The 12,214-nt window shown below is 32.8% G+C and overlaps 1 protein-coding gene across 1 annotated transcript in view; it reads right to left on the bottom strand.

Moving 5' to 3' along the window:
* The window catches only part of LOC150085411 (attractin-like protein 1), a 310,470-nt gene that overhangs the window by 168,978 nt on the left and 129,278 nt on the right, over positions 1 to 12,214 (bottom strand). Inside the window, exon 12 of the mRNA XM_090374560.1 lies at positions 9,440 to 9,583. Within this exon, the coding sequence (XP_090230686.1) occupies positions 9,440 to 9,583 (144 nt within the window). The remainder of the gene's footprint in view (positions 1 to 9,439; positions 9,584 to 12,214) is intronic.

A 12,214-nucleotide genomic window follows, 5' to 3' on the forward strand; every position in this document is an offset into this window, starting at 1 on the left:
AATCACCTGAGAGGGCATAAATTCAAATTAAGGAAAGACAGATGTAGGATAGATGTGCAGAAATTTGCCTTTAGCCAGCGGGTAGTTGGTTGGTGGAACAGACTTCCATCCCTTGTTGTGGAAGTTGATAGCCTAAATAAATTTAAGGCTCAGCTGGACAGGTATTTCGAACAAACGGAGGGGTGAAGTGGAAGTTTTTTTTTTTTTTTTTGGTTGATGCTGCATAAGCTTGCTTTCTTGCATCATATGCCTCTACTAATGTTAATGCTTTCTGGAGTCATGTTTTTTTTTTTTTCTTTTATCTTTGTTTATTATGTTGCGTGATTTCTTTTATGTAGACCCCTGGCTTGTAGCCGTGAAGGCAGTTGTATACAGCAATGTGCCTTCAGTATATAATAAAGAGTTCTTCTTCTATTATTTTTTTAAAAAACAAGTAATATTTTTAGAATTTTAATAAAATCAAAAAAATAAATCACTGACAGATTTATTGCACATAAAAGTGTCGGGAATTTACATTATTTATATATAGCCCCTGATAATAAAAAACAGTAGCATGAAAACAGAAACTTCCTTTTACATGTAACAAGATATGGAAAATGTAACACACTAATTTTTCTCGAATCACTCAGTGCAGCCCGCAAAACTTTGAATATGGCCCCTGTACGGGAAAAGTTTGGACACCTCTGATATACAGTAAGATCCCCGTATCCGTGTGGGATACGTTCCAAGACCTACCATGGATGGCTGAAACCGCAGATATAAGCAAACAGATATTTTGAAAGTCGTAAATAAGTGACAAGAACCAGCGTTATAAGTCGTCACTGGGAGATTAGTGTACCTATTATCTTGCAACCCCTGCTGTCTTCACACCTACCGCACAAAACAAAAAAAAAGAAAAAAAGAGACCAAATTTTTAGTATGATTTAGTGCGTTGAGCAGATTGTTGTGTTCCGTCGCACTGCAAAAGTTCAAATTTGGTTCGTTATTTACGTCAGGGATGTCGAAATTTTTTTTTTGTTTAGAAATTGCAAAAATGATTGGCAAATGCAAGAATTGTGCTTTCAAATTAAACAAAAGTCTGAAAATGGTGCATCTGTTAAATCTCTAAAGAACCATTATAATGTTGGTCACCAAACCATACGCGACATCGTGAAAAATAAAGGGAAGCATCGTATTGGACACGCGAGTAATACGTGTTAAGTTTTTTCATTTTTTTTCTGGTTAACTGCAGGTAACTGAATCAGCGGATACGGGGGCACAACTGTACTTAGGTATTGGGACTACACTACTCTTACTCTACCTATAACAAACCACTTCCTTCTTAACATCAAAAAATCGATTCTTAAAGCTCCAGTTTCATTCTGTCATAAATTCGTGTTCAGTAATATCCAACTTAAACACATCATACAAGACATTGGTCTCTACCGAATTGGCAATATTACTACCCACTGCATTGAATTTTGCAATATCAAATTTACACATAAATGGTTTGACAATATATCCTGGTCCTCATTACTTAATAAACATAATAACCTACTAGCTTCAAATAGCCTATACAAATTTGATATACATCACTGTTACAATTATGATTCTCCATTAGGCTTAAAAATCTGTAATTACAAACAACATGCTACCAACATAAGAAATATTCTACCTACTGATCTCTCATGCCACTGCAATAATCCTATCTATAACTCATATATTGATCAATATCATGGGCATATTATAACTGTCAACCTTAACATCATAAAGAACCATGACCTAAAAAATGCCATGAGCAAAGGTTTTAAATAGACCTATAAATAAGGCCAACCTGAATAATATCAACAGAGATATTTAAATAATATATTTAAATCGAATAAATTTTTCCAACAAATTTGCTTCTAATTACACCATTCCACATGAAGTACTCCAAAACTGGAACACCATCGTCTATCATGACATAGTAAAAACTATCTCAAATGCCTTCAAACTGTACAATAACTTCTACACACCATACTGTAATCTTAAAAAACATATAAAAGAATTACAAGACAATTTTATCATCACCCCCAGTAGATAAAGCTTCCAACAACTTTGCCATTTTTTGCAAGCAATTTTACTATAATCAACTCAAAAATGAAATAGAAAATAGTTCCACTTTCACTCCCACAGTTAAAAAACTAATAGCTTTACATACTAAATTACAAACTCAACCCTACCCTTTCTCTATATCAGGGGTGGCCAACTTAATTTGTGATGTGATCTACTTTTTTTCTTCAAAATGTGCCGCGATCTACCATCTCAAGAATTTCATTGCACATGGTTAAAAAAGTTAATCAATGTATATTGAAAAATGTTGTTTATAAATTTTAAAATTAAATACAATTCAGAAAGCTTATTTTAAATTCATATGTATTTAAATTTTTAATTTATGTGAAGTCCGTGTCTTCATGTCATCTGCCATGCTTTCAAAATCGGGGATATACTGTAATAAGGCCAACCATAAAGAATCTTCTGTATGCAGGTCTGTAAGAGAAGAGCGATTCTTCGTCTTTGTTTCAAATACGAAAAGGCCGATTCACATAGATATGTGGAACCGAAACAGGAATTTAAAAGTTCACTGCAATTTTTTACATTTGGGTACTTTTCTCGGCAAACATATTTCCAAAAGTCTTTTTCTGTGATCTGGCTTTTAGGGAAGATATTGTTTTGCAATGTAATAATTTCATTTTCAAGTAATATTTTCTCCATGTGAAAAATCTCAGCAATTTTTTCTGCAATTTGTTCCGTATTTAAGTCAACATTAAATGGATAAGAAATATATTGATAAATGTCTTCAATTGTTTTAAAATCACTGAATCTGATTTCAAAATCATCCACAACTTTCTCAATTTCAGAAACATATTCCTTACTATTAAATTCAAAAACAGGATATTTTTGCAAATGATCTTGCATATTTGCAAAATGATCGAATTTTTTTTCTTTGAGATCCTTAGCCATTGCCAAAAATTGATGTTTATATGCAGAAATACTACTAATGATGTCGCCTACATTTTTATTTTTTCCTTGTAATTCCAAATTCAGGCCTCCGTAGCCGAGTGGGCAGGAGCGCGAGTGCAGTAGCACACGCTCTTTGAGTAGACCGGGGTTCAAGCCCCTGACTGCTGAATACGGTCGATCTGCCAACCCGCACTGGACCAGCGTGGCAGATTATGGTCCATTTCCCTCAGCATGAATTGTTGAGGAGGCTTCCATCCTGCAGTGGGTTGATAATGGCTGCACTTTACTTTTTTTTTTTATTCCAAATTCAGATCACCTAATTTACTAGTAAAATCTGCCAAAAAAGCCAGATCACACAACCACTCCGTATCTTGTAGCTACTGATAATCATCTTCCCTTTGATCAACAAATTTTTTAATTTCATTCAGCAAATTTCGAAATCTTTGTAGAAACTTACTCCGACTCAGCCACCTCACATCTGCGTGTAATATCATATCTCATTCATTTTCATCGAGATGCATTTTGAAGTCTCCTTTGAAGAGATTGTCATCTGATGGAATTCACGATTTAGAAAGCTAAGTCCATAACACTTTTAGTATTTAATCTTTGATCAATATCATGGGCATATTACTGTGGTACTGTGGTAACTCAAAAAATCTGGGAATTCATCATCCTTTTGGCACAAGGCGATGAATCCGTGGCTCAACGGATTTGTAATAAGCGTATGCAGTGGGGGCTCATAATAATAATAATAACAACATTTAGATTTTGACTAATCTATTTTTTATATATATTTAAAATTCGTTGTGACTGACCGAAATTAAAGCCGCGATCGACTTGTTGGCCACCCCTGCTCTATACGATTGCCAAATTCCATAAACAACCTGTAGGCTTCAAGATTCATTACCAGCTCCAAAAATAGCGGCTGCTACTTCCCAGCTAAACAATTTTTCATACTACTTAAAACTATTTTTAACAATCTTACATCTACTTGGATAATAAACAATAACCAAGCTGTCATCAACACCTTCAAATCTAATATTACCATAATCAGCATAGAAAACTTTTGATTTCACCAACCTTTTCATTTCAATCCTACATAACCTACTGATTTTTGTGCTAAAACAACTTTATCACAGATACAAGGATAAATTAAATATAAGTGATAATACATGGAACAATTATGTAAATCTCTATTTACTTAATAACTATATCTTTGATGGCAAACTTACTTATAAACAAACCACTGGTGTTCCCATGGGTTCCCAAATTTCTAGCTTAGTATCCAACCTATTTTTACACTATTATGAAGAACTATACACCATAAACAATCCTAATCATAACATTTTAGCTTTCGGATATGTAGATGACGTCCTAGTTTTAAATACAAACTTCGAACCTATAGACAAAGCAATTTACCCCATTGAACTTAAACTAAATAAAGAGAACTCCTCTAATAGAACAGCCAACTTCCTTGACCTCGATATTACTCTTAGCAATGCTTCACTGCCATAATATATTAACATATATGATAAAAGAAATAAATTTAACTTTGATGTCATTTACCTTACCAACTGGCATTCCAATATTTCCAACAAAATACATAAAAATATAATTTGTACTCGCACTATCAGATTGGCTAGCATATATAGTAACCAATTACTTTTCACCAAAGCTCTACAACTACTTTACAATAAGCTTATCAACAATAACATCCCTATCTATTTTATAAAATACTGTTTCAATATAGTCTCCCATTTGATAAGAAATAAATTTAGTTATAATTTACTATGAACTGGTCAGTTCTAATAGTATTTGTAAAGTTGTAATATAATTTGGTGGAATTCCACTACTTGGTAAGTAATAACTATACATGATTTCCAATGTAATTATTTTCTTGGGAATGATTACTTTGTTTCTTTACTCACTAAGTTTCTACTGTTAAGTTTTCACTTTTCTCATGTATTCATTTGATATGTTTTAACAATCCTTCATGAAATTGCTTATAATTCATTGAGTCTTTATTGACATTTCCTATTTTGTTTTCAGATGTAGATAAATGCAGAAAATTCCTTTGGGTCTTGAATCTTTCAAGTATTAAAGTTACTTTAATGTATACACAAGATGTGGCAACTTACTACTCTACCTTTGAATATCGACCTCTGGATTTGTTTTCTACTTAAATTGTATAGCCACCTTAGGATTTTAGTGACTTGATATTGCTACTCTATTTCCTTGGAATTATTTCATGTTCTTCCATCTTCAGATTTAAACTAGTTTTGTATCCTTGGACATCTCCTGTTCTTTCATCATTGGATTCTTAACTACACCCTTTCACCTTTGGATTTATACCTGAAACTACCTTTGGATTTAAGACATTCTATCAATTACAGTAATGATTGCTGATATCACTTCAATATTGGTTCACTCCATTTTGGACTACAGATTATAATTATTAATCTAACTTTTCTCTATCTCAGAACATTACGTGATTCTTCACATATTTTTTTCTTTCTATGCTTAGATATGTAAGCAATCACTCCACTAATTGGTAATTGGTAATTTTTTTGATTTATATGAGATTATACAACTTATAAATTATCAGCTTAATATATTGTAGCCATATCACTTGGTCTACTATCTATTAATTTTGATCTGCGTTCTTTTTATCATTGCTTTGTTCAATACTTTTTATTTATCTATGTAGCATTTATTTATTATTAATTATTATATGTTTATTTTTGTAAATCTTACAACTTTATTACGGTAACGTCCTTTAATTCCAACCACATTTCTTTTTCCAACACTAATCTTATATATCTACATGCATTTATCATTTCAAAATATGACAATAAAGGTCACTACAGGCAGTTCTCGCTTTATGAGTTCTCAGGTTTACGAGTTTTTTTCCCAAGTATCAAGTATCAACAAAATCGAAAATATGAACATTAATTGCAAAAAATTAATGTTAAACATTCATAAATACTGCATTTCAAACCACGTGCGTAGCTTTATAATACAGTATATCCCACTTTACGATATTAATCAGTTCCACAGACACCATCGTATTGTTAAAATATCGTAATGTGAACCCAATAACACGTTATTTTTTGTTAATTCATTTCAAGATCCCGGAAGTGAGAAATTTTTGCTGTATAATTAAGCTATTTATCTCTCGAAAATGTCATTTTTAAGGTCACAAGCGTGATCTTAAGGCCATATAAAAGGTCGTGAGCGTGGTTTGTAAATTGTATTAGTTACCAATTCAAATCATTAAAATTCGCTATACTTTCATCGTTATCATATGTTCCGTCATACGAATCAATTCTGAACACCTTTGTGATATTTTTCTAAAGCACATTTCTGGAGGTCACAACCATAAAACAATAAAAACAATTTGCACTTTCCGGTTTACTGGGTTTTTCTGTTAGTGCAAGCAATTACAAACGGGTAGTAAACTCGATCTTCTTGCATTTGCGAAAATACCGATAGCTGGAATTGTGTGGTTTTTTTACGTTATCATGGTGAAATGTGTTTGCCCTTTACTGAAATCTTCAATCGTATAAAAAACATAAATAAATTTTCAGAAACTTCTCTTCATTCCTTTTTTTTTAAGCTTCGTAAACTTGTTACCTGACGCCAATCATGTCAGTTACAATTTGTGTGTGCCATTAAACAATGCTTATGCATGCATGCAATCATGAAATTTATAATTAAAAGAGATTATCTTGGAAACAAATGCCTCTTGAAACATTTCTGCAGAAGACGACTCCTTGTGCAACAAACCAACGAGTGCCAAGCCAATAATGAGTGTACATTTAGTCAATGATGATGAAGAATAAACATTCTTTAACATTTGTAAGTTGTAAATAATTTCTCTATTATAATTTGCTTGATTTTACAGGCTACGTTTTCATTTCTTCGGATAAATCAATCATGTTTAAACATAAACTAATTAGCTAACTAATTTCACTGTTGAGAACGTAACTCCTATTTTTAATATTATGTCTATGTGAAATAAATTCCCGCTTTATGGGCATGCACTAGGAACGAATTAAATCGTAAAGTCGAGAACTACCTGTATTTTCCCATCTTTTTTAATTTCTTCACAGCTTTCTATTAAGTCTGTTATGCTGCTATAAATTGCTTCATCATATAGCTATGTTACTAATGTGGTTATGGTTGACATACATTCATCTACTCCACTAAATATGTGCGATGTATTATTTTTAACAACCAGCTTACTTCTGCTACGCATTACTTGAAAACTCCAGGTATCGTTCACTTTCTTATTATACTTTCGGTTCATTTCTTAGCATGTTTCGACCTACATATGTTTTTTGTGCCTGCTTTTTCCTCGCAATACAAGCATTTGGTATTAGTTCTCTTTTATACTAACGCTTACAAAGCCAGAGCCCTTACTATAAGGTTGGGTTTCACAACCCCAGCTAGCTCAGTGTGATTTAACAATGTTTTCTTTGCATTTTATCTTTCTCCTATTTATTTCTACTTGTTCATAAAATGATTAATGTATACGAGGGTGATAAGAACGTTCCTTCTATCGCTATTTTCGTCTTTATTTACTTAACTACTCCTTTTTCCCTTCCCTATTCTCAATTTAATACCTCATCTTATACCAAGTGCTTGTTCCAAATTATCTAATTTCCACAAAATTACTACATTTAAATCCTACACAAAACTACATATTTTTATTAAGAACACCTTTTACAATCCTGAAAACACAACTATATTTTATTCTAACGTGATCCTTATTTTTACTTTAATAATTGACACTGCGTTGGGACTACCTTGTCCATACTATATAAGAATGTGCTAATTTCATTTTTTTTGCTTTTTAGCCTTTCACCTTTCTTCTACTACTATGGACAAGTATAGAAACGCAGTTCCTGATACATGGTCAGGTGTAGTCCTCTGATGAAATACCTGACAATATATCAATATTTACTTTAGCTGACATCAGATTCTGCATATTTGCCTTACCTGTATTCGACTTTTATCTAAACATGTCCCCCCATATCTGATGACAGCTCCACCACTTTTTATTTTATTTTATTTGTATTATATTTTACCTTATTATTAATAATTTTACCTTACAATTCACTCGCCTCCTATTGGCTTTGTAATTCAGCCCATAATTTTCTTAATTCATCATAACTTTTAGGATATTAACATTTTTTCACCTTTTACATATCTACTATACTTCTTTTTCTACTATCCTTACCCTTCTAGTCACTGGCACTGTGTAAATTTCACCTCCATCTATGCATACTTTATCTAATATATCTATTCATACATACTTATGTATACTTTTGCATCCTTTGATGCTGCTTTGTGCTTTTAAGTGCATGTCTTACCTGACTTATTAATTTTTCATCAACTGAAAATTATTTTAAAATTATATTTAATATATATATATATATATTATTAGTATGCATAATAGGTTAGATTTTAGCTTAAAGTTTAATGAATACTTATACTACGAGGTAAGGCAAAAACAAATGTACAAATAACAGTAAAAACATATGTAAATACAAAGGTACACGTGGTACCTTTGTATTTACACTCATGTAAATACAATTTGATAAGACAAACTTAAATCCCATTGTTGGCATATTTCGTAAGAAATTAACAGAAAACCAACCACCCAACAACCAAATAAACCCCCCCAACAGCAGACATTAGCATAGGATGTCGGGGCCTGGGACTAATGCACCAACACAACACAGTATAAAGTAAGTGCGACTGCGCAGTAAAAAGCTTCGCTACCTATATAACAATTAGAAGGCGGGAAATAACCCCTTTCTAAACTACAACTTCCTCAGGACAGTAACAGTAGGTAAGAGCCTTCACAATATCGGATACTTACCCGTTGGGCTTTGTGTCCCCTATCACAGTTTACTGTAGAGAACGATTACAAAAAATTTAAACTAAAAAATAAGTAAATTAAATATTTAAAATTTAAAATGTAATTTTGAAATTTTAAATTTAAAATGTAAATTGAAAAGTTAAATTAATATAGCAAAAAGGCAAAACTGGTATAGGGACAACAGAAACGGGTAGGTATGAGACATTACATCAAATCGGCTGTCAATCCACTCAAAGCCCCCGAAGAAGTAGGGGATTGATGGCCACGTGATGGAATGTACTATATTATAATATATATAAATGTATTGTTATTTAAAATTAGTATTGACTTAAACATAATTTTAGCTGAAGATAATGAAAATTCATCAGTAAAGTGTAATGAAAAATTCATTATCATATAGTAATATACTTCTTAAAATTAATATGTATAGGCCATGCTGAATTAAGATAACGTAGTTGGGCTAACTTGATTACCAGATTTGTATGCACAATAATACTTATATGTCAAAGCGCCATTAAAAAGAAAAAAACACATACACTCACATATATATATACATACATTCATACATACCTTTTTTTCTTGGACACAGAATATCAGTAGTAAATAGTGAAGCTGAAATTGGTTGACATAACTGTCTCTTTAAATTCCACACACATTTGGTACCAGTAGTTGATTTCTCACAGGATGCTCGAGTTATGTAGTTACTGCATTTACCTGTAAACACAGAATTCTCGTGAGGGATATGTAGATGTGAGAGAGAGATAATAATATTAATGAAAATTTGCATCAGTTTGATTAAAAAATAGACAGTCTCCTATTTAAGCATTCCCAATTATTTCAATACCTTGTTGTCACTTTTTATGAGTAGGTAAAACTACTACCCAGCAAAAGAAGGTACAAAAAATTTTAATTTAAAAACAACACACATGAAATAAACTGAATTTTTTTACGTAATTTATTATGTAATAATAAAGCATGGGTACGTAATTCTGTTCTACTGACAGTAGACTCGTGATACATGATCATCACGCTCAGCTGACTTTTGCTTTGTAACCAACAATATATACTGGAGTACACCATTCACCGACAAAGCTGATGAAAATGCACTTCGTCTAGAATGATACTATGTACAGTAATAACCCGACTTACGCGAACTCGAAGTTACGCGGTTTTTGATTTTTTCGATTGGTGTATATCTAAAATTAGCTTACCAGTGATTTTGGAAGTCAAATCATAAAGCTTGGGTGACAGCTTCTGTTTTTGAGGACTGGTTTGGTCACAACTTCATACCCGAAGTCGAACGTTATTGCAAGTCTAAACAGATTCCATTTAAAGTGATGCTTCTTATTGAAAATGCACCCGGTCACCCTCCTACCACCCTAATTAATTTCGACCCAAGTGTGAAAGTTGTGTTTTTGCCTCCAAACACAACCAGCTTGCTTCAACCGATGGACCAGGGAGTCATCAAAACATTCAAGGCTTACTACACGAGGCGTTCGTTTGCACGTCTGAATGAAGCTATGAGACAAAATAGTAAGATATCTATTAAAGACTTTTGGAAACAATTCAATGTTTTAGATGCCGTAAGAATCACTGAAGAATCTTGGGATGAAATTCACAAAAAAAATTGAATGGTGTCTGGAAGTAACTTTGTCCATTTTTTTTTCAAACCCGAGACGAAAACAACACCAGAAACTGATCATGTCGCTCATGTGATAGAAGAAGTTGTTAATCTTGCCAGGCAATTAGATTTGAAGTCAATGGTGATGATGTCAACGAGCTGTTGGATTCACATAGTCAGGAGCTGACAATGAATGAGCTCATAGCGATGCGTGAGCAAAACGTCACTGAAGTATCCGACACTTCAGACCCAGTTCCACCAGAAAAGCACATGACAACTGCAAGCTTGACAGAAGGTCTCAGCTCAATTGAAAAGGAAAGGGCTTAAAAATTTTAGAAAACAGACTCCAACGAAGAACGCGTTATAGCTACAAAGCAAGGAATAAAAAAATTATTAGCTTGCTACGAATAAATTCTGCGCGTGAAAAAAAGAAGGTGCTGTGTCGTCAGACGAATTTATTAGATTTTATGAAGCCATCGACATCGAAATAACTTTTTTACGTAACTCATTTATTTTTTTAATACATATTTTGTATTAATATGTATAAATAACTGCAATTTTATTAAATATTTTTCTTCTAAATTAGTGTTTTTGTTAGTCCTTGGTCCCAATTAAACAAAATATATATGTATTTATATGCAAAGTTGTACCCCGACTTACGCGAATTCGACTTAAGCGATTTTCGTCGGACCCACCTATCGCACAACTTCGGGGCATTACTGTATTTTAACACTTTTACCTTATTGTATTTTAATGCTTTTATTTTTTATATTTTATCTCTGTTTTAGTATTTTATGTATATTATTATTTATTATTTCAATAAATTTATTTTAACTCAGTCAGGCCACACCTTGAGTACTGTATACAGGTCTGGAGTCCTCGTTTTAAGAAGGATGTAGACTGTCGGAATGAGTACAGAGAAGGGAAACAAGATTAGTGAATGGAACAAAGGGTTGCTCTTCAGAAGAAAGGCTTAAGTTTTGCAGATTACAGTGTTTGGAGATTAGGCACCTGCGAGGTGATCTGATTGAGGTGTATAAAGCCTTGAATGGTTTGAGCATGCTCGATGCTGATGGGATTCTTCCTCTTGCTCAGAATAATCCCCTGAGAGGGCATAAATTCAAATTGAGGAAAGACAGTTGTAGGATAGATATGTGGAAGTTTGCCTTTAGCCAGTGGGTAGTTGATTGGTGGAACAGACTTCCATTTTGTTGTGGAAGTTGATAGCCTATATAAATTTAAGGTTGAGCTGGACAGGTATTTGGAATGAACGGAGGAGTGAAATGGGAGCTTTTTTTTTTTTTTTTTTTTTTTTTCTTTTGGCTGATGCTGCATAAGCTTGCTTTCTTGCATCATATGCCTCTACTAATGCTAATGCCACTTGAAAATTGTATGGTAAGATTGTGAATTTTTTTCCCCCAGTTTCTCATAAAACTGCAAAAAGAAATGCCTAGTGTAAATTCAAAGAAAAGAGCTTTAAAAAACATAATATCAACTGGAGAATACAATATTTACATGTAAATACATATCAGTAACACAAATATTTTACTTGTAGCTGTCACTAATGCAGACAAGGAAATTGGAAAACACGTCCATGTTGTTGTTACAGGCACTCCTGACTTATGCAAATTCAACTTTATGTAAGTTTTTGCCGGCTGGTGCAAACTTAAAAAAACTTAATTGGAAACGTATTTTGCATCCTGTAGGAATAAATGGAGGTATCA

Source organism: Mastigoproctus giganteus, chromosome 5 (assembly GCF_048544385.1).
Source record: "Mastigoproctus giganteus isolate SK-2022 chromosome 5, ASM4854438v1, whole genome shotgun sequence".
Lineage (NCBI taxonomy): Eukaryota > Metazoa > Arthropoda > Arachnida > Uropygi > Thelyphonidae > Mastigoproctus > Mastigoproctus giganteus.